The following is a 23,486-nucleotide window of genomic DNA, read 5'->3' on the forward strand; positions in this document are numbered from 1 at the left end:
CACAGTAGACTTTTCCTGCTTTCTGGTTCATCTTCACTGATGTTTTGTTTTTATTTTTAAAGATTGCTATGCTCCTTGGTGCTTCCTAGTTCCCAAGGAAAGCTTTGAGAGTATGACTAGTAGGTCAGACTACTAGCCTGAAGCTTTAGTACAGGTTCAGATACAAAACATGTTCACATGTGCACAGGAACAATGATGACAACTTGCAGATTCAAAAAATATAGTGTTGGGGTTGGGGATTTAGCTCAGTGGTAGAGCACTTGCCTAGCAAGCGCAAGGCCCTGGGTTCGTTCCCCAGCTCCGAAAAAAAAAGAAAAAAAAAAAAGAAAAAAAAATATAGTGTTATTTGCTTCATATTTTCCAAAGTGTTTTGGTGGCTGTTAGTTAAAGAAATCAGCAAACTTAGGTGGGTGGGACGGAAGACAGGGGGAAGGAGAGAAAAATGTCTAATACTAACTCATGGCTTCCTCAGAACATTGGGTATTTTGTAAGATTAAAATAAAGTATGTGAAACAACTAAAATCATTGCAGCAGAAAAAGATGAAACAGACATCTAGGGCTTTTTTTTTTAGCAGTCATACATCAACAAGGCTACTTTTAAAGTTAATGTATGCAAGCGATCATTTGTGTGATTTCACGACATTCAGCAGAATAAAAAGTATGTCCCCAAATCCCCAATGAAAATCTATCGGAACACTGAACACACTACACTACTGTCGCAAAATTCTTAACATTTTAAATGAACATTTCCTAACACTGAGCTACCTCCCAGAACCACAGCTCAACTCTTTAGGATCTTACCCTAATTTTCACTTGGGAAAGGGACACAAATACAGGCTAACGAGTGAGTGATAAGGGAAGAAGCTGCTTTGGTGTATGCATGTATATGTGGTGTGTTGTGGGGTGTGTGTGTGTGTGTGTGTGTGATCTGCTGGGGATAGAACCAAGGGTCTTGTGCATCCCAAACACATGTTCTACCACTGAGCTGCACCCAGGCCTGTGGTTGCATTTCTGTGGTGGACAGAACACCTTACTAGTAACATGTCAGAGACGATCTTCATGCCTTCTTTTTGCAGATAGTACCCATCCCTCACGTCTTCTTTGGCAGCTTCCCAGACTCCAGAGATGAGAAGGATAAATTCAACTCTTAGTTTTTTGTCGACCAGCAACCTCCCGGAGACTTGACCTTGAGCAAGGAACATCTGGGCGTATTTGTAGATGAGTGTGGCACTCATCAAGCTCAACTGCATGGGAAGAGAAGATAGAGTCAGATGGTCCCTGGCATGGGGTGTGTGGAGTTTTGCTTTGTTCACTATTAGTAGGGATGTAAGTGATCTAGCATCAGGTCAAGGAGACAGAGTCCAGCTCATGTTTGCTATTAGGTGATGAGTAGACAACTATCCCAGCACCCATTTGTTCTGGGATATTCTGCTTCCCCATTTATACCATGATCAAGAGAAAACAAAAGGTCCCTTATAGCCCTTTGGGTTTTTAGATGGTCTGCACTTAAATAGGAAATTGTGTCATAAATCTTTTGACAGATTGGCCCCAACATCATTCCATATTCTTCATTCTCTCCATCACCATTGTGTGGTCTGTGTTCAAGCCATAATGAACTTTTATCATCTCCAAATAACCAACGCTTTCTCCCAATATCACACATGTTCTTCCGCTTGTCATATCTTTGTTCTCTGCCTAGCAAAACCCTCCTCCTCTGCCTCTCTCTTTATACATCTTCACTATATAAAATGTCCAGATGTTTGCAAAGGCAGAGTTTGTAATGTCACTATACTTCAACAGTTTCCCACCTTCAACAGTTATCCTTCACTAGCATCATTTAAAAAAGTTAATGAACATTTATTGATTCTCTAAGAATTTTATATATGGATACTATGTAATTTGATCATATCCCCCATCCACTCCTTTACCTAATTCATCCAAGATCCACCTACCACCACCCTAGCTCTACCCAGTCCAATTTGTGCTGCCTGTATTCATGGGTGTGAAGTCATCCACTGGAGTGTGGTCAACCTACCAGGGGACACACCCTTAAAGAAAACTGACTCTCCCTTCCCCAGAAACCATCAAATGTCCCCAGGTCTCAGCTAGGATGGTGTTTATGGGCTCTTCCCTCTTCCAGACAGCATCTGTTCTTGATCTTTTTTCTTTAATGCAAAATCTAAGATATCATTTTTTTTAAATCTCTGAATACTTCAGTATATAAATTGACAGAGCAGGACTCATTTTGCAAACACTCTCACTGTGCTCAGTTAAAAGAGCCATGGTGGTATCTTACTCATTTTGTAAACCAATAACTCCTAACATCTACTGGAGTTAACTGAACTCTTGCTTGTATTTCTGTTGAATCATGTCTCTCTAATGATGATAGCGCTTAGCACTGTTTTTGAAGGATGGCTATTTCCACATTTAACTCCATTCATCAACGTCTACAAGACAGGGATTAAATATTTCCCTCTTTGGTCTTTAGTAGCTTCTAGAAATGGCTAAGTAAATGTGCGTAGTGAAACAGTAGATTCTGTTTTCTGATAGTCACAATTATTTATCCAATAATGAGCAGTGGCTTAGAAATATCTTTAAAAATAAAAATGTCTCCCAAGCTATAAAAATAAGCTAGTTTGGAAGTAAACTTTTTTGAAATGTGTGTGTGTGTGTGTGTGTGTGTGTGTGTGTGTGTGTGTGTGTTCACACATGCATGTAGAGGCAGGTAGTCAATGACAGGTGTCTTTCTCAGTCACTCCTTCTGAGAAGTCATATCTGGGTAGAAACTCCACACCCCAGGACCTTGAGTCCAGGTAAGGCCATATGTGTAGTACTCATGAGGAAGATGTGTAGAATGAGGCTTGCTACTTACAGGGTGACATTGTTGACATATGACACACCTTATTTACGATCTTTTCCTCTGAACTGGGGAGCCATAGAGTGGAGATGTCAGAGGCGTGAGAGTAAAGGAGGGGGAGGTTGAGTCCCCATGATAGGAACAGTCACAAACACCTCTGTGTTCAGATGCTAGGTATAGCAGCTGACATTTCTTAAGCACAGCTTGTATCCTGGGAGAGCTAGAGTTAGCAGACAGATGTGCCCCCGAACACTCTTCAAGTGCTATGTTTTTGGGGAATCGAATGAACTCTGAAACCAGACCCTCGAAGGTTTCAGGGGGATTATGGCTTTTCAAACCAGCTTTAATGAGAAAGAAATATTTTCGAAGGACAAGAAATAACCTGTTGCAGGTTAAGGAAAAACTTACTATTTCAAGAACAGGAGAAACATCTAGAACAACAGAACCTAGAATAGATGGCGGGCATGGGAGGTACAGAGCTAATGAACTGGGCCAGGCGAGGTCTTTGGATGCTGTATAGAGAACGTAAATGTTGTCTCTAATGTAGGGAGCCATCAGCGGTCTGAGAGTAGCAGGCAACATGACCAGATGTGTTTTATGAAGGGAGAGCTGTAAGAGGAGAGGAGTAGGTGATCACAGGAAGCCCAGCCTTCCTCCCCAGCTTTGGCATGATTGTTATTCAGTATTCAAGATGAAAACTTAGGAGGAAGAACAGGAAATATGTGACAGGGCCACTTGTTGTCTCTCAGTCATTCTACTCGTCTCTTCACTATCATGTCACTTAAACTCCAGGGGTGGAAAGAAGAGCAATACACACACACACACACACACACACACACACACACACACACACACACACACACAACAGCAGAGCTAGGTACTAAAGTACCAATGGAGAGAACCCAGGAAGTAAGGGTACAGGGTGACTTCTGTGAGGAAGAGACACTTGAACTAAGTGTCCATGGATCATTTTCTGCTCTCTGTTGAGCCAAAGCCACAGCATAAGACAAGGACAATTAATCTAGTTATGGGCCATTGTAACCCAAGAGTGTGGTTGGATGAAGGAGACAAAGACCAGGTGAAGAAAGGTATAGGCCAGAAGGAACTAAAACATGAAGGTCATAGTGAGATGTTTGTGTGTTGCTGGATGGACAACACCAAGCTACAACGGTATTGAGAGAGAGAAAGTGACTTATTAACTTTCTGATTACCACTGTGGCAATTGTTATCAAGGCTGACAGAGATACCCACCCTGTATGAAAGATGGTCAGATTATCGGTCAGTGAGGAACAGGAGATGGAAGAGACAGGGAGATTCTGGTCACTTTTATTTATTATTATTTTTTTTAAGTTATACTTAACGGGTACAGAAAACAGAGGATGCTCGGGCAACTGTGGTGCTTTGACTTGATTCTGATATCAGTGCTATCCTGCCTTGAGCCAAAGGAAGCAGGGGAAAATAAGTGACTTTGAAATTGGAAATGAGCGGCAGATTTGCAGCTTTTGAGAGAGGATTGGGCTGAGAATATGAAATACACAATCTGATATTATCACATTGATTTAAGACTAATAAAAAAAAGAGGAGGTTACTAGGAGAGAAAGCTGGAAATGTCTCTTAACTTCAGTGTCAAAATATAATTCTGAATAGTGCATTTATCAAGTTCTAATCATGGTCTTTATAATTCTGCAAAATCCAGGAAAATACACTGAGGAAGAAATAGCACTTACCTTATTAGGGAAGCTTATGAGGTCTCTCAATATATGAATAGAATCCACCATAGCTTCCTAAATAGCACAAACAAGCCAGCAACAAATGAGAGAGAGAGAGAGAGAGAGAGAGAGAGAGAGAGAGAGAGAGAGAGAGAGATTATTTCAAGTGCAGCTTTCTTATAAAGAAATGAAGCATATATTGTGATTTTCTACGAAGAGGCTTCACAGAGGCTAGGCCTTTTGGAACAAGACCATGGCCTTGGTCTCAAAGTTTCCTTCCAGTCCAGCATTACTCTGGTGTGCCTCTGTCCAGCCTCACCAGACCCTGTATGAAACTGATATCATAGAAGCTGAAATAAAGGGAAAAACTAAGTAGAACTTTAAAGAAGGGGCAGAGAAAATGTTGGAGGAAGGAAAATGATTAAGTCTAGAAGAATATCTTGTAATTCTAGTGAAACAAAATATGCTCTTCGTAGACATGAATGCCCTCTTGTGACCGTTATAAAGCAAAGCTGTAGGAATTCTGTAAAGGCAGTAACCTTGGAGTTTATGGTCACTTACTAAGAAGTTGCACTTGTAGTAGGAGCTGTGGGTCACTTATTAAGTACACCTACTGCTCTAGAGGACCAGTTCAATTTCCAACACCCACATGGTGGCTCACAGTCATCTGTAATTCCAGTCCCAGGGGATCTCATACTCTCTTCTGGCCTCTATGGGCACCCGGTATGTGTGTGGTACACAGACGTATACACAGGCAAAATACCCATACTAGTGAAATAAATCTTTTAAAACTTAAAAAATGATGTTTATGAAAAAGAAATTGCACGTAATTTTGACTGTATCCATTTGATTATGGCTGTTAACAGAATAAAATCTCAGAATTATAAATATTTTATTCATAGAAACGTTAGGAAAATTATATATAATGATAAGTGACTTGTATCACTTTTTCTACTATATAGCAGAAGCACTCACAAGAGCCTAGCTGCCTGCGTACTTGGTTTCCTTCCTTGTTTGGATTTTGTGAGCAGGAGCCCTTGCTAAAGACCCAACTATTGAGAGGTCCCGCTGCTCTCTAGGTTCATAAACACTGACCTTGCTCTGTTCAGGGCCATTACCTGATCTGTATAAGGTACTTCGCATGCTGAAGAAATTAATACATCCTGTATTTGTGACCACTGACCACACGAAGAAGTGTTTCTGCTCTCCATATACAAGCGGCTCAGGATCCCAGTGATCATGGCGATGTAGTTCCTGATTTCCGTGTAACTTCCCACCAGCTGGAGAGTAGACAGGTTTTCCAGGGTGGAGTTATATCTGAAGAAAACATAGAACTATGATGATGATTTGGTGGCATTGTAAAACTTTACTCTGCCAAAGGGGAATGGAGTTTGTTCTTGAGTAGGTTTGAGCCAAAGGAGAATGATGTAAGGGAGAGGTGGTCTAGGAAAACGTGAAACACACAATGAGACATGATACCAAAATCCTAATAACACATCACCTTTGATTAGAATTGAAAAACCACAAGCTGTCAATCAGGTACCAACCAATATACGAGCATCACAACAAATGAAAGTATGAGGTCCAGAGCCAAAGACACATTAAGTGGCTGAAGTAGATTGGGCAGCCTACCGTTGAGAGCTTATAGTGTGCAGACCCAAATTAGAGTGGACATGGACAACATATTTGTACTTGAGTGTAAGATCACAAGTTTATGTCTTCGAATTTTAATAATTGGGCATTTTACTTATTTATGAACACTAATGTCTTGGACTGACCTCTGTGAAGGCCAATGCCTCTTCTAACCCTTGCTCTACACTGTTCTCGTGCTATGACAGCAAGACATCGTTTGCTTGAATAACTCAGCTTGCCTACAGGCCAACTGATGGAGACATTTTCTCAGCTGAGGTTTCCTCTTCCCAGATGAATTCAGTTTCCCAGCACAGTTAGAACTGAGGAAAATGTCTCACGTCAGCCAGTGCCGGTGGAAATACCAAGGCCATGCTGAAGAAGTGCTAAGTAAGAGATATCATATGACCCGCTGATTCTACCTCCAGGAAATAAAAATGCTCACCCACACCAAAACTTGTATGAGAATCTTCACGATAACCTGACTGTGGTGGTTTGAATATGTTTGGCCCAGGGAAGGGCACTATTAGGAGGTGTGACTTTGTTGGAGTACATGTGGCTTTGTTGGAGGAAGTGTGTCACTGTGTGGGTAGGCTTTGAGACCAGACCCTCCTCCTAGCTGCTTAGAAAGTAGGACCCTCCTGGCTGCCCTCAGATCAAGATGTAGGATTCTCATCTCTTTCTCCAGCACTATGTCTGCCTAGATACTGTCATGCTTCCTGCTATGATGATAATGAAACTCAGAAACTGTAACCCAGCCCCAATAAAATGTCTTATATAAGAGTTGCCTTGGACATGGTGACTCTTCGTAGCAATACAATATTAAGGCAGAGGTATGTCTCTTCACAACAATAAAACCCCAACTAAGACACTGACTTACTACTGACAAAATATAGGTTAATTCACATAACAAAATGAGGCAATTCAATAAATATTATTCAGCAATAAAACATGGTTTAAAGAGACAAGAAAGTATCATGGACCCTGAAGCATGTGCACAGTGTCATGCAAGTGGTGCTTAATAGGTTCATTGTGAGGAAACCTCGCTTTTGCTCAGCATGAGAAAGCCAGTTGAATGCTGTTCTTTTAGTAGCTGTTTGCCATATCTCTCCAGGGACAACAAGCTGTATTGTAGGGTGCCTGTGTCGCACCCTATTACTTACAGGTCCTTGTCCCGACAGTCGTTTCCATGGTAACGGGGCAGCACAGTCACCTCCACAGTGCATGGCTGCACCTTGGAGCCTTGGCCATCTGTGACTTCAGTTGAAACAATGACTGTGAAGGAAGTTGACAGAGGAGGGTCATCCCTGACACACAGCTGTGGGGAAATGTCTTCACACACCAACAGCAGCTGAATAGTGATGGTGACAGGGACGGGGACAGGGTACAGGGTGCAAGCAAAACTCAAGCAAGCTGTTCTACCTCCCACATTATACACAGCGAGGCTACCAGCAAAGCAGTAAAGCAAAATCTGTTAAGCAAAATCAGGAGCTATGGTGGTAATGGCTTTTTTTTTCTTTCCCTTTCTTTTCTTTTTCCTTTTTTGCTTTTAAAGGCTTATTTTGATTGAAAATAGATTTTTCGCACAATACATTCTGATTACAGTTGACCCTCCCCCAACTCCTCTCAGATCCTCCCCACCCAATTCACACCCTCGCTCTCTCTTGTAGGAAACAGGTATCTTTAAAAAGAAGAAAAAAGGGGGTTGGGGTTTTAGCTCAGTGGTAGAGCGCTTGCCTAGCAAGCGCAAGGCCCTGGGTTTGGTCCCCAGCTCTGGAAAAAAAAAAAAAAAAAAAAGAAAAGAAAAGAAAAAAAAAAAAAAAAAAAAAAGGAAACAAAAAAATAATAAGAAAAAAATACAAAAAAATCTGAAGAGGGCAAACCAAACTAACAAACAGATATAAAAAGTCAAAGAAAAGCACAAGAAATACATATAGATGCAGAGACGGAGAAGTATACATTTGCAGAGAGAGAGAGAGAGAGAGAGAGAGAGAGAGAGAGAGAGAGAGAGAGAGAGACCCAGACAAAGTTACACCCAGTTACCAGTGTCTTGCTCAGTCACACAGAGAAGCTCTGTCCTACACTAGATGGACAAATACACAGCCAGACAATGTGCAGAGAGTAAGAGACCTCAGAACACCCCGTCCTACATGCGATGCCTCCATCAAATTCTTCCCCATGGGGCTCAGGGAGCCCTGCAGAAGAGGAGCCCGAGGGTATGGAAGACACCGAGGAAACAAGGCCTTCTAGACACAACAGGACTGTCGCACATACAAACTCAGAGACTGGCAGCACACACAGGACCTGCATGGGTCTAAGCCAGACGCATCTCAGCCCTGAGAGGGGAAGTGGACACGAGCACCCATTTCTAGCCCAGAAGCTGTCTCCAGCTGATAACTTGCAAAGGAGAAATCAGTTCAATAGAATCTCCTTGGATATACAAACCACACTTAAGGGCAGACCCTACACCCAGGAGTAGATGACCAACTGAATAGTATTTTTGGAGGTTTTTTCTTATAGATATTTGTTTTTAATTATGTGTACGTATGTATGTCTGTGTCAGGTTAACTTACATGTGGTTGTAGGTGCCCTTGGATGCTAGAAGAGGATACTGGATATCCTGGAACTAGGGCTATAGGCAGTTGTAAGCCACCTAACCGAGATGCTGAGAACTACTCTCTAACCTGAGTAGTTCTCAACCACTGAGCTATCTCTCCTGCTCCATGGTAAAGACTTGTTTACAAGGGACTCAAAAATAAAGTACAGTATGCAAAGAGACCTGAAGGTTCTTCTGTCCTTCTGAGATCTCACAGCCTAATCTAAGATCTGAGCAGCAAAGTAAGGTCAGTTAGTATCAAAGAGGACAGACAGACCAGTGAATTAGATAGGGAGATGAGGGGAGTCACAGAGGACAGACAGTCCAGTGAATTCTCATTATCATAGAGGCAGACAGGCTGATGCCATCACCATGTACTGCAGGAGGCGGGGGTAAGTCATCACGCATTCCCAACATCATGGTAGGCAGGACCATTTCTGCACACACACACACACACACACACACACACACACACATATGTACACACACACACACATGTACACACATACATACACACACACATATACACACACATACACACACGCACACACACACATGCACACACACACATACATACACACACATAAGTACACACACATACACACACATACATACACACGCACACACACATACGTACACACATATGTACACTCACACACATATGTACACTCACACACATACGTGCACACACACACGCTCACACACACATACGTACACACAGACACACAGACACGTACACACACACACGCACACACATGCATGCACACACACATACACACACACACGACACGCACACACACACACACACACACACACACAGTGTCCTTGTCCACTGAAAACATAAGGCATGTTGAAGGGGGGGTGTTAGGGACATGGGGAGTGTAGTCCAGACTCTCATATTTTAATTAGGTCCTAAATGGTAGAGGCAGATTTAATAGGAAAAGATAAAGGAGAACCCTGAGGGGAAGGTTTCTATAAAATCATCCCTATGTATCTAGAAATGGCTGCTTGATAGACCTGGGAATCCTCTCATGTAACAAAGGCCCGAAGGCAGTGACTCTCACCCTGTGGGTCATGACCTCTTTGGGCGTCGCATATCAGATATCCTGTATATCAGATATTTAAATTACAACTCACAACAGTAGGAAAGTTATAGTTATGAAGTAGACAACAAAGTAGATTTATGGTTGGGAGTCACCACACCATGGGGGACTGTATTAAAAGGTCACTGGATTCGGAAGGTTGAGAACCACTGCTCAAAGGTATGACAAGGAGCATTGCTGGTGACACTGGGTTTAAGTGATAGCCACAGGTACAGTTGTACCTGCATACATGTGAACCTTGGCTATTTATGTAGGTTACTCAACCTTAAATCCAGTACTAAAGGTTGGAGACTTAACTTGGATGTCAGTCCTTCTTAAGATATGGGCATTGACCATATGCATCCCAATCATAAGGAAGCTCAATGTTGGGTTCTGCCTTTCCCCAAGATTCTGGGGCAGTAGTGATTGTGTGGGCCCCTGGAGGTTCCAGTTTTAATAAGTACCCCAACTGCAGAAAATGTGATCAAGAGAGAGGATGGGAGAAAAGGAGTAGGTTTTAGGTAAGACAATTCAATTTGACATAGTAACTCTGTGCTGTATTCACTCCTGCAAGGTGAGAACCATTGAATATTTACTACATTTACGTTTGCTTGTTGCTCATATTTCTCCTGTAGTAATTGTGACCTCAGGCACTCACTGGGATCTAATGAAACAATGGTTACCGGTATGTGTCACATGAGAGATTTGAGCAACATTTAATTGACACTGTCCCAGGCCTGTGACCTAAAGTTTGGTTCTACAGATTTATGTCGAAATACTCTTCATTCCAACATGGTGCTGAGAAAGCTTTTCTATTTGCACATCAGTCTAGCCCTGTGACCTATAGTTATCTGGCAGAAAGAGGTACTCATGCCCCGACCTGGAGCTCTCAGGTAAGGGACATGTCAGTTGTTAATCATGAGAGGGATGTCTATTGACGTTGAGCATCCTTGTCTAAAGCAAATCCCACTTTGACCCACCTCTTACACAATGGCCTTCTGGCTACTACCAAGAAGTGGGGTTGCTTGGCATGGGTATCCATTATGCAAAAAATTTCCAAAAGCAGGTGAATGCAATTTTAGTACCAAAAGACTTATGGGTAGAAGGCACATGAACATCGCCCTTATCCATTCAGCAGTGCCGACTATGGTGGTTATTCTGTTTGCTTGGCTTTGGAAAACTCAAGCTCAGATGCAAACACAAAAGCATCATCACGCCAATCAGAACATGACTACAACACTCAGAGAAACAATCTCAGAGCAGTTTGCTCTGTGTGACTTGAATATAGAAGCAAGAGAAAGTGCTTCTAGTTGAAGGAGATGAGAAAGGTGTCTGAAAGAAAATGCTGGTTAACTTTAAAGGGGAAGGAGATTGAGTGCATCAGTTAGATTAGTGGTTCTCAACATGTGGGGGTCGAAAGACCCTTTCTATAGGGGTGACCTGAGACCACTGGAAAACAGATATTTGCCTTACAACTCATAACAGTAGCAAAATTACAGTTATAAAATAGCAACAAAAAATTTTATGTCTGGGGGTCACCACAACATGAGGGCCACAGCATTAGGAAGGTTGAGAATCACTGAGTTAGATGAACTAGTTCAGACTTCGGACTAACATCTCACTATCTCAAGTCAAGGAAACTTCTACATTATTGACTTTCATTCATGCCCATGAGAATCATGCAGAAGTTTAAAAATAAAAGTAAAAGCCTGATCATTCCCAGATACTTTAATTTAACCAGGCTGTGTTATGTATAACCAGACCCTGTGCCAAATGGCCACTTCTCTCATGAGCTCAGGCGGTGACCAGCCTAATAAAGTAGCGGACTGGAACTGGTCAAAAACAACAGGACAGGGCTTGGGATAGAATCCACAGGCTTCATTTGGAATGAAATTGCTCTTCAGTACTGGAACATTTCCCAGAGGGCCATATATTAAAGGGTCAGCCCATACCTTCATACTTTTGTGAGTTTGCAGAACCTTTGAGAGACAGGACTTAGTGATAGGTCTTCTGGTTGTGGGGACACTCTATCAAAGGGGACACAGAGACCCTGACTGTTCCTCTTCTCTCTCTCATATTCTTTTGTTTTTCGCCAGCTGGGAAGGACACAGGACTCCTCTCCAGCATCCCATCACGATGTGCTATACTTGCTGTAGGTCCAACACAACAATTGCAACCAGTTGTCGACTGAACCCTCCCCAACAGGCAGCTAAGATAACCTGGCCTTTTTACAAGGAGGAAATGTAAAAGCTCACTGCTGTCAGGTGCTCCTAACAGGAAGCTGACTACAGGGTCACTTGCTTACTCAATAGTCTGCCCCTACATTTTATTTTTTGGAGGGAATGTCTTAATTTGTTTTCACCTATAAGAAATTTAAAATTCAGCAGGTATGAACTATTTAATTAGTAAATAGGGATACCCTATTTTTACATACTTAAACTACTTATAAGAGTCAGGCAGATCTATGTGAGTTCAAGGCCAGCCTGGACTACAGAGTGAATCCCAGGACAGCTAGGACTACACAGAGAAAAACCCTGTCTTGAAAAAAACAAAACAACAAACAAACATCAAAACAAAAAAGAAAAGTAATTTAGGATATAAAAATCCCAATTTGCTGATGATGTTTTTTTTTTAATTTTTTTATATTAAGAGACAGGCAACAGGCCTACATTTACTGAGGTAATAGATTACCTTAACTTCTAAATTAAATTAATTAAATCATTTGTAGTGTTTAGAAACAGGAGAGAAGGCTGGAGTGATATGCAGGCAGATTGAGTAATGTGGTGGACTCTGACTTACCTTTGTAACTGTCTGAAGAATCACCAGCTGGTAATAAAAAATAATACTGGGTATCTTGTCCTCGGTACAGGGTGTGTGAGGAAGTGTTTCCTATCCGGTAACGAAATTCATAATGAAAATCCTGTGATCCAATCATGGAAGCAAAAAAATGGGAAACTGAATACACCATGGGTGGAATCACCAATCAATTCCATATGCTACTGCCCTCATGGCCACTGTTGGTCATGTTTTGCAACTCAGAATAAAATGCCTGCATCCTCCTCCATGCACACACAAGAGAGGCTTCCTGGCACTGTGGGACTCTCCTGCTCTTACGCCAAAGGGCTTCTTACATGAAGCAGGATTCCTCACTTGCCTCAGCTAGCTCATTTTATTCTTAGACACCCCCTAACACAACAGTTCTCAACCAGTGGGTTGTGACCCCTGTGAGGTTTTATGACCCTTTCACAGGGGTTGCCTAAACACAGATATTTAATATGATTCATAACAGTAGCAACATTACAGTCATGAAACAGCACCAAAAATAATTTTATGATGGGGGGGGTCACCACAACATGAGGATCTGTATTAAAGGGTCACAGCATTAGGAAGGTGGAGAACCATTTCCCTAACAGTTGCAAATCAGACTTTTATGGTCCCCTCACTGTAATAGCAGTCTTGTGCCTCAGCTTTCTACAGATAGGCATGATGGAGGCATGAGGATCAGGCAGGGGCAGAGAGATGCCTGTGGTGGGAGTCTTCACAGAAGGCCCAGGACATGAGGGCCGGTTTCTGAGAAGGAACCTGAGCAGAACAGGGCAGGGGCAGGTAGAGTTTGTCATAGCCAGAGGATAGTGAGTGAAAGCTCACGGCCTCCTACTGTGCTGCCACCTCATTTCAAAGGCAGCCTTAATCCCTTCACACCCAATTCTCCTCAAAGCCTCACAAGACCCTGAGCAAAAAGTCACAATGATTTCTTCATTGTCCAAATTAGGACAAAGAGGTCAAGTGTAGGTCAGAGTCATGTCATGGAGATGGGGTCAGGACTCAGGCTCCCACCCCAAACTTGCATGCTTATGGCCAACAGAGCCCCCTGACTTCCTGGCAAAGCCCTGCAAGGACCCTCTTTCTCAAGAGGAGGCTGCTCTCACTAGTAGGGGAAGTCCCCCATTCATGCAGGAGCAACTTCCCCCGCATTGCAGGACACGCCCAGCCTCGGAGCCTGCCAAGTAAAGAGCTGCTGTGACTTCCAAGAGTTGTGGCTGCCTGTACTCCTCAGGACAGACAAGGGGTCTCACGTACCGGTTTTCCTGACATGCAGAAGACACTGAAGATGGTATGTGCCTCCATACCATGGTGAGGTCGCACCTGACAAGACATGTCCTGTGGAACTTGGTTGACTGTTAAGTAGAGCTGCGCCTTGCCCAGTAAGACATGCTTTGAGGCTAAGAGAAGGACAAGGTGGGTGTTTCAGCCAGAATAAGGAGCAATAGTGAAGAAATACATATACATACACATATACACATACACATACATATACATACATACATAAGCACACACATATGTACACATACATATGACACACATAGACACATACACACAGACACACACACACTCAATTTCCCATGTCCTCAGCTTGTGTCTAGAATGTGCCATGAAGATCTACCTAAAAATTCTCTGGACGGATGTACAACAGGCATAGTTACTCCCCAGTAGTTAAACGCCATGTGGTCTACTTTCTGCATTATTAATCAGTTTACAATGATTATTATCATTTGTAATTTTTTAAAAGTAACATATTCTTAGAATAAATTTTAGTCTGGAACTTTTTATATCACATTGCACAAATCCTCATCAGGTCCTGTGGGGACTGTTTATGTGGCCTCTGGCAGACTGAACACTGCCTGTGTTCCTTTCTTAACAGTGATGTGACTATGCCAACCACAGAAAATAGGCCCTTCAACTAAAGTTAAATCCAAGAGGATGGAGTGACTAGTTCTGCCTTTATAACCAGCCAAATCCCTTAAGAAGAAGATGCAGTTTGAGCTACTAACCATGGGTATGAATTGCATACCAGGTTAAGAAAGGGCCACTGGGCAAGGTAACCCTGTGGGTAAGTTCTAGTCCACACTGAGCACTCAGAAAAATGCCAATGACATCTCGTTGTGATTAAATATATAATCACATATATATATTTAATATATTTATACTTGCATAAGTAAGCTGACTTACTCAGGTATCTAGCCAAAAATCAAATATACAAGAAAGACAGTGACTGATCATCATTTATCAGGTTCTAATGTCACTGATTTCACTAGAAAGGAGAACATCACAGCAACTAATCTTAGTAACAAATGGGTGGTGGCAACAGGAGAGAAGAGAGACGTGGGGCTCAGAGCAAGAGGTTGCAGGAGAGTCACTATTACGTCTAGGGAGAAGTGTAACAATGACACAAGCCTTCATGACTCCCCAGGTCCAACTTTCACCTTGACATACCTACAGAAGCTTGTAGGACATACATCTCGCCACTGCTCAGTGAGAATGGTTTTATTGTCACAGCTGGTCCCATGATACCTACAGAAGGGGAAGTGTCCACATGAAATGGCAGTTAACAGGCTTCCAGAAGTGGGCCCCGCTTTGCTCCAGGGGTGCAGGATTAACTAACACCCTGGTTTCTCAGAAGCCGTCTAGGAAAGGCTAAAGACACGCAGGTAAATTTTCTAGAGATGGCCCACTGCTTTTTGGCATGGCCTGTGATGAGTGAGTGAACTCTATGAGTCGAAGTCCCAAGAGACTTCACCCCAGGCTTGCTTGTTCTTGCTGCCGATATGATTTTTACTGTCACTATTATAGAGCCTGATGACTCCTGGGCATTATATTCAGAAGATTTTCTGCAGATTAACATGAAGAGGTACTCTCAGGTAGTGATGGTGCATAGACAAATTGATGATTTCATAATTCCTAATAATAATTTTATAGAATTCCTAAATACATACAAGTAATTTCAAGTCCTCTATAGTATAAAAGCTACAAATAAGAGCTCTGTAAATCTTCATGTGTTAAGAGGTAATTGCACTAGAAAAAGAAACCAGGGTTGAAACAATTTACTATCAAGGAAAACACTCCTTCTAGGTTAGGTATGAGACCATTACCCAGAAACTAAAGGTCAAAAACTGAGAATGAACAAAAAATTAAATATTGACTATCTATACAAAACTTCAAAACGAATAAGACATAAGGCAGATGGTTTGACTCTTGACAAAACTGTGCTAACTTGTGACAAAAATTAGTGCTTTAAACTTATAATGATCTTATGGGGGGTAGTAGATAATGAATGTTTAGTGAGATACTAGTCTTAACGGAAAGACATGTAAACAATTCTGCTGTTATTGCTTAAGTCTTATTGATTTATGATATGAATTATGGCCTTAAACTTACTATGCACTTACTAGAATGTAAAAGTATTTAGAAAAATGATGTAATCAATTATCCTGCTATAACAGTTCTGCCTGATAGTCGTATAAGTTTTTAGAGACAGTATATATACTGAGAACAGAAAATAAAGGTTGTTGGAGCTTCTTTTTCTGCGCCACCCAGAGTGAGTATTTTTTTTTTCTGTGTGAGTGAATTGTTTCTCTTTTCCTTCTTTCCTTCCTTCTTTCTCTTCTCTTCTTTTCTCTCTGGTTCATGAAGAGTTAATGAACTCCTAGCCTCTTGGCTGGCCTGTGAGGGGTCCTTGAGCCAGAGAGAAAAGAGCCCTAGCAACTAAAATTTCTTTACCTAATTCCCTGCTGCTAACAGCAGGAGTTAATTGCCAGAAACCAGCTGTCTTTTAGCCACAGAATAGTAAGAGAAAGTTAAGTTCCCAGAAGTTATTAGCTTCTGGCCCCCAGAAGAGTAAGAGAGAGTTATAAGACCAGAGATCATTAGTCTTCCCCACAACAATACTGGGGCAGGTCCCTAGCACAAGTTAAAAGTCCTTCTCTTACTTGAGAGTGACACTAGTCTGTTGGTTACCAGCTTTCTGAGGAACCTGAATTCCCATCTCCAGGCTATCCCCACCCAACAAAAGCAGTTATCAAGGTGGACCAGTCACCCTCAGCTCAGAAATGAGGTAGATTTTCCTAGTAACTAGAGAATGCTGGTAAGATCTCATTTTGTGCCTTTACAGTAAGCTCAGTGTTTGTGTTTTTATTCATTTTTTTATAAATTTCAGTTATCTGTTTAAAGTATGACTGACAAATTGAGCTTTTGTAGAATATTTGTTGTAAAATTTTCTTAACTCTTGCTGTGCAAGAGTAAGCTGACCCATCCTGCTTAGTCCCCCTTAAAATTTGGAGAGACCCAGGGGTTGGGGATTTAGCTCAGCGGTAGAGCGCTTGCCTAGCGAGCACAAGGCCCTGGGTTCGGTCCCCAGCTCCGGAAAAAAAAAGAAAAGGAAAAAAAAATTTGGAGAGATCCAAGACACAAGACAGATAATTGGAAAAAAACAAGGAGAAAATTCCTTAAAAATATCATGAAATCCATAGCTTTCCTAGAAGGCTTATGGGAATGACCTATTCACGTGTACTCAGAAAGACAGTGACCCACCAGAGCAGACAAAGTAACATGCCTATGCTCAGGGAGATGGTTAGCAATTCACCTTCCCCACAGGGCCAGCTCTACTTGATCCATTCATGTAAATGGCTTATCTATCCTATGCCAGGTCATAGAGACACAAGGATACCATGTGTTGGTATCCAGATATGAAACTCCCTGCTGATCTGCACCTGGGGACTCCTATGGAACACCTGAAGCTAGCTTCATCCTTAGAGACAGAGCCATAGGACAAACATAGATAGAAAAGGCTGGATGGTTCCACTCATCCATTAAGACAGAAGACTTGGGAAAACTTGAGGGCCTATTACCAAACTCTTCTGAAATAGCTGTGAATACCAGGGTGCAAAGAGCGTGTTCATACCTGATGTGGTGTAGCCATGGAAGACAGCTCGGCTGACCAGGGCCTTGGGCCAGTCGATCATGAGAGTTGGCTTTGCTCTGCCTGTGTGGAGGAAAGGGCCCAGCAGGTTGTCCCCATAACTGGCACTCTCCTCAGCACTCAGACTTGATCCTGCTTCCTGGAAGTTTGCACTGATCCCTAAAAAGATAAACCATACCACAGGAGAGAAAAGAAAGGTCACAGTCTTGTGAAATATGAATGCTTCAAAGTTGATGTTAATATCAATTTCCATGGCTGCTGAATATTGCACGTCTAAAACAATACCTTTTGTAAGTATGACTTTTCAATCAATATGCTTTATTGTCTTGTCAGCTACCTACAGCATCTTTCTTTACCCTCCCTTCTCTTTTTTCCCTCCCTTCCTCCTCCCCTCCTCCCCTCCTCCCTCCTTCCCTCCCTTTGTGCCTTCTTCCATTTCTTTCTTCCTTCCACCTGGTGATCTGGAATCTTATAACGCAAGGTCAGTTAATGATAAGTGACAGAGGAAAAAGACAGCAGATTCACAGGGAAAGCTAATGTGGGGAACAGAAGGAAGGGGCTTTCTGTTGGAGCAGTGAACATGGATTCAGAACAAAGGGTGAGTTTAATGAAGATCTAGGGGGAAGTTTCCAGGTTGCGTAGAAACCGAGTGTGGTTCATTCTCTAGACAGATAGTATAAGATATCGTTATTAGGTCAGGATCAGTACAAAGAGATTTATCTGCCCCAGAGGGACAGAGGGCAGAGAATAAGAGACAAAGATGGGAGATAGAGGATGAGGGAGAAGGGGAAGGAAACAAGGCAGAGGGGAGAAACAGGGCAAGGGAGAGGGGAATGAGTGTTTGTCCTGGGGACAAAGGGCTGTCTCTGGATAGAGAGGAGACAGTTGTGGTCCACAGGAAAATGGTGTTTTATAAAGATACAGGGGGAAACCCTGTGTTACGATGAGGTGTTTAATTTAAACTGGGCTTGTTAATTAGATGAACCAAAGTGGGCTTTTGATGGCTGGAACTCAATACTTTGAGAGCTGATCTTAGTAGTCGGCCTCAGGAGGAGGAAGTAGCCAAATAAGGGGACAGACGTTGGTGGCTAGCTTTAGGAATGTAGTATAACAGTTTATAGCAAGGCAGGGGGGTGGGAAAGAAGAGCAAGGCCTGCTGGAGCTATGTTTGCCAGTTTCAAGCTGGCCAGAGTCCTTCAGATAGAGCCAGTGCTCTCTCCTTGTCTGTCAATTCCTCAGAAACATAGATCACTACCGATCAGCTATTTACATGAAAGTTGATGACTCTATGTTTGCACCGATGCACTGGGAATCAAGATGGTTCTGGGGACACAAGAATAAACTGTCTATGAAGATGTCAGGTGTATATAAGACAAACACAGAAACACATTGCTGGTTCGAAAGACACCAGCTTAGAATAGGTAAGGGTTGAAACAGTGAGCCGATGGGGGTTATCGTAGGGCTGAGGGAGACTACAAAGTGAGGAAGGAGAGGGACCCTGCAAGAGTGATCAGCAAGAAGGCGAGTTGGGAAGGGCACTAAGGGAGGCCCTACCACACAAGGCATCTTGAATCTGTATTGCCTACTGTTAGCCCACTAAGAATTTGGGGTCATCGAGCTCAAGAGATCCACCAGTAAGGGATCGAGGAGTGAGGTCTGTACCAGTCTATGCCACGCAGAAAGCCTCACATTCTCCCTTTGAGAATTCCCTGGGAGATTGGTAGGTGGCCTTGATATAAAGAACAAACACAGTGAATCCAGGAGGGCTGGTATACAATGAGCCTGGGTGCAGGGCTCCTCTCACGGGAACGGCCCTAAAAGTAGTCACCTGGTTGTCTTCCTAGGGACGGCACTGCTTCTTGGATGTCACTGTAATAGGCTTCAAAATCTATACAAAAGGGAAAAAAGTATATTTCATTTGAAGACACAATTAGTGAGTGCTAAATCTGTAGACTAAAGCCTCCCCCCTCCAGACTCCTCCAAGAAAGACTTGTAAGGCTGTAGGATTAGAACTTCATGATTGTGGAGAGTTAGAATTTTGGAGATCAGAGCCAAACTATTTATAGTCCCCTTAAACTGCCATTCATTGTCCGCTCCCATGTCTGAGTGACCATCTTTTTGACTATTAGTAAAAGCTTTAAAATGTATTCTTAGCAGAAGAGAATTTGCTATAATCCATAGCTAAAAGTGTGGTTGGTCCAAAACCTCTATACCCTTTCCCCACTTGACTGTTAGCTACCGATTGGTGGTCGCTGCCAATGTACTTGATACAATTTTCTTTGTTGTATAACTAGTAAATATCATGTAACCCCTTCCACTGTGGAACACGTTATTAAGGGTAATCTCTCCCAGGAACACTGTCACTCCTATCTGGGTTAAGAATGAAGTGTCTGTAAGCTGGGACACAGTGGCACATATCAATCATGCCAGCACTTAAATGATAAAAGCAGGAAGACCAAGAAACAAGACCAGGCTTAGCTACGCAGTGAATTGGAGGCCTGGCTACATTAGAACTCGTTTCAAGACAACGAAAACAAAATGCTATTTTATGACCCTGAGGTTGAAGCTGGGCTCTGGATTGAGCTCAAACACAGTACTCTTAGATTCAGGGCAAAGATGGGAGTAACATCAAACCTGACCCATTAGATTTCCTCGGTGAGCCTGGTGCCTAGGTGCACACACGGATCAATGTACAGAGATGGTCGCACTTACCATCAAAGGCAGTGGAGGAGCTGGGGAAGGGCCAACGTCCCTCAGGGTCACTCATCATCAGGGTTTCCTCAGCCAGGGAACCAGGTGCTGGACTCAGTGAGCCATAGTCCTCCATTGGCTCTCCTGAGCCTGCCACAGGTCCCTCAGCAGGAATGCGGTGGCCACCAGCTGGGAACTCAGCGGAAATGCTTCCCAGGTTAGAAAGAGCTGTCCAGCCCAGGGGCGTGGGTGAAGGGCCCAGTGAGTGTGGTGTGGGCGACGCTCTCAGATTTGATGGCTGACGAGACTCAGATGACTTCAGACTGGCCCCCAGTGCTGAGGCACCCAGCAGCCCCACAGTGCTACAGAAGGGGACTTGAACAGGGATGTGACAGGGTGAAAATTCAGAACTGAAGATCTAAAGTATATGTTGATTAAAATCTATAGGCTGTGGGACAGGGCAGGATGATTCAGCTGGTAAAGGCGCTTGCTGCAGAAACTTGGTGACTTTATTCTGATATGCAGAGGTTTTGTAATGGTGGCTGACCTTCACATATGCACTGTGGCACATCTAACTAACACACACACACACACACACACACACACACACACATATCTACACACATGCACACATATGCACAAATAAAAGCATATACAGGTTACAAAAGCATGTCTACTTGGTAGGTAAAGATATTTTCTGTGAGGTTGGCATACCTATCGCCATCATGGGGCTGGTGAGCTTGCCACAGTAACCTACACAGTCATGGAAACCCAAGAAGCAAAATGACACAGAGACAGTGGGGACTTGGCTGTCAATGGTCCCTAACAGAAGCAGGGAGAGGGCCTCCGGATTTTCACCCGAGACTGCAGACATTTCTCCTTGCCCCTACCTGCGGTGGTCTGGGGGAAGAATGGCAGAGTATACAGGGTAGGTTCTAGAAAGGCAGCTTTTGTGACTCGTTACCCATGCTGTGGTGGGCCTTTGGGTGACATATCTATGTTTATATCACCCACACTTCTGTCCCCAACTCCTTAACAATGCTCCTGACCTGAGTAGACTCATCTTCCATGTATTTCCACGCCCGATCTGGAGTGAACAAACACTATTTCATATCTTTCCAGGAAAAGTAACACCATGCTACTTCAAATAAACCTGATGGGTGTTGGAAGCCTGATGCTCGACTCAAGGCTCTGGCACATGGTTCTGGCCTGGTGGTGTGGAGGCCAATATATGACCTAAACATGTGCAAGTGGGGAAGGCCCTCACAACTCTGACCCTGGAACTTGCTCTCCCCAGTCTACATTCAGACCACAGGGTCACCTTAACAGGTCCTATAAAACCCTCGTTTGGATGACTCTGAATTCTAAAAAGAATTTCTCCTAATCATCATTTCTTCCTGACAACAAGGATCCAGTAAATAATTCTAAAAGGCATCCCCAGGAATTATGCTAAAAGAGTAATGACAAAAGAAAAATTCATAGACATAGAAATGACTCCATTAAAGGCAGCTTTTGCTTTTGAGCAGGGCAGTTCTCTGTCTTTACAGTGAATTAGTGGATTCGTTTTCCTGAGTTCTGTGAGGTGCTGTAAGAGGGAATGATAGAACCCTATTCGGAGTTCTCTCAGACACATTCGTCTCAGGCAGTACTAGCCTTTTGAAGCTTAACCACTGTCAGGGTCACTACCACAGGTCCTCACTGAACCTTTGGTCTTTGATTCAGGATGGTCTTAAATTCAGAATTCAGAACACTACCTCCTGTGATGGACACAGTCCCCTGTCAGGGGGCAGCTGTACTCCAAGATCTACTTTAAAAGGTTTGTAGAAGCCTCGAATGGACTAAAGAAAACATGGCAGCCAGACAGTTGGGGCTGAGCAGAGCTGGTTGCTCAGCACAGGAATGTGGGTCATTGCTTGGGAGACTCAGCCTCACTCCTCAGTATCCCGCTACTCTGTGGAGTAGTGTGAGAAAGGATGAACACAAGATAATAATGAGTTCACAATATCCCTCAGCCCAGGCAACATGAGGTCTGAGACCACAGACCCCCCCAGACATTCTAATTAACCTGGTAGATTTCTCCAACACTGGAGAGATAACACATACCCCAGTGAAGACCCACCCTTCCTTCCTTCCTTCCTTCCTTCCTTCCTTCCTTCCTTCCTTCCTTCCTTCCTTCCTTCCTTCCTTTCTTCCTTCTGTCTTTCTATCCTCCCATCCTTCCTTCCACATTCTGTGTTTTTCCTATTGACCAGTGAAATTCTAGCAACCAGTGTGATATGTGAGCTCTGCCCTAGGCTGTGAACACCAGCGACCCCTCTGGTATCATTTCAAGAACGCCTATGCTGAGCAAGTGCAGGTCCCATTTCCATGCTGTGGCCCGGCATCTTCATTGGACTTGGATAAACACTTTTTCTGTGCTCAGTGAGCCTCAGCTTCCCATGTGGAGTAACAAATTGGATCATTGTCATTCACCCAAGCAGGGGGAATCTTTGAGAGGAGCTTTTTCAGTCCGTATTTGGAATTATGGACTGAAAGACAGAGCCAGGTCTCACTGAGCATCTCTCCTAGAGAGGCAGGTCAGAAGGGAGAGTGCAGACAAAGCTGCCTCAGACTCGGTTGATCTAGTCTCACTACACAACTGACTTCCTTGATCCCCGAAAGTATGGCAGTTCCATCCCACTAGCAGCAAGCCGTTCTGCACCATCGTCAGCTGGTGTCCTCCAATTTAGTCCTCATGCTGTCTACTTGGGCACTGCATCAGATAACGGTCTGAGGACTTGGTGTGCCATCTGCCCCACCTCCAAATGCCCATGTGGTTTTATGATTCTTTGACTCTAAAACAGAGGTTCCAACCATCCCCTCTTAGAGGCGCTCACATAACTCAGGGACACAAATTCACTGATCAAATATAAAAGACAAATTATAGAGGTCAAGAGGTTCACAGGGTGAGGTGTGTGAGCAGAGGCCTGAGCTGCCAGTGTTTTCTAGAACTTCAGCCTCTGTCAATGATCTGTGTCATTCTGGGGCTCTAGTAGAAACTTGTTACATGGACACCCCAGTGCTTGGGAGCGCCAAGCCTCGTCATGAAGCTACTCAGTGGCTGCTAGCCATCTTCCAGATCCTTAGCATGTAAAACCAGGACCTCATAGAAGATCGCAAGGATTTC

The 23,486-nt window shown here is 43.3% G+C and overlaps 1 protein-coding gene across 1 annotated transcript in view; it reads right to left on the reverse strand.

Moving 5' to 3' along the window:
• The window catches only part of Pkd1l1 (polycystin 1 like 1, transient receptor potential channel interacting), a 176,340-nt gene that overhangs the window by 117,578 nt on the left and 35,276 nt on the right, over window positions 1–23,486 (reverse strand). Inside the window, exons 15-25 of the mRNA XM_032915919.1 lie at window positions 21,035–21,073; window positions 20,342–20,695; window positions 19,458–19,517; window positions 17,612–17,788; window positions 15,148–15,225; window positions 13,954–14,096; window positions 12,673–12,793; window positions 7,359–7,470; window positions 5,685–5,883; window positions 4,585–4,641; window positions 1,035–1,244 (exon numbers count right to left, since the gene is read on the reverse strand). Coding sequence (XP_032771810.1) covers window positions 1,035–1,244; window positions 4,585–4,641; window positions 5,685–5,883; window positions 7,359–7,470; window positions 12,673–12,793; window positions 13,954–14,096; window positions 15,148–15,225; window positions 17,612–17,788; window positions 19,458–19,517; window positions 20,342–20,695; window positions 21,035–21,073 — 1,550 coding nt within the window. The remainder of the gene's footprint in view (window positions 1–1,034; window positions 1,245–4,584; window positions 4,642–5,684; window positions 5,884–7,358; window positions 7,471–12,672; window positions 12,794–13,953; window positions 14,097–15,147; window positions 15,226–17,611; window positions 17,789–19,457; window positions 19,518–20,341; window positions 20,696–21,034; window positions 21,074–23,486) is intronic.

Source organism: Rattus rattus, chromosome 11, assembly GCF_011064425.1.
Source record: "Rattus rattus isolate New Zealand chromosome 11, Rrattus_CSIRO_v1, whole genome shotgun sequence".
In the NCBI taxonomy this organism is placed as follows: Eukaryota; Metazoa; Chordata; class Mammalia; order Rodentia; family Muridae; genus Rattus; species Rattus rattus.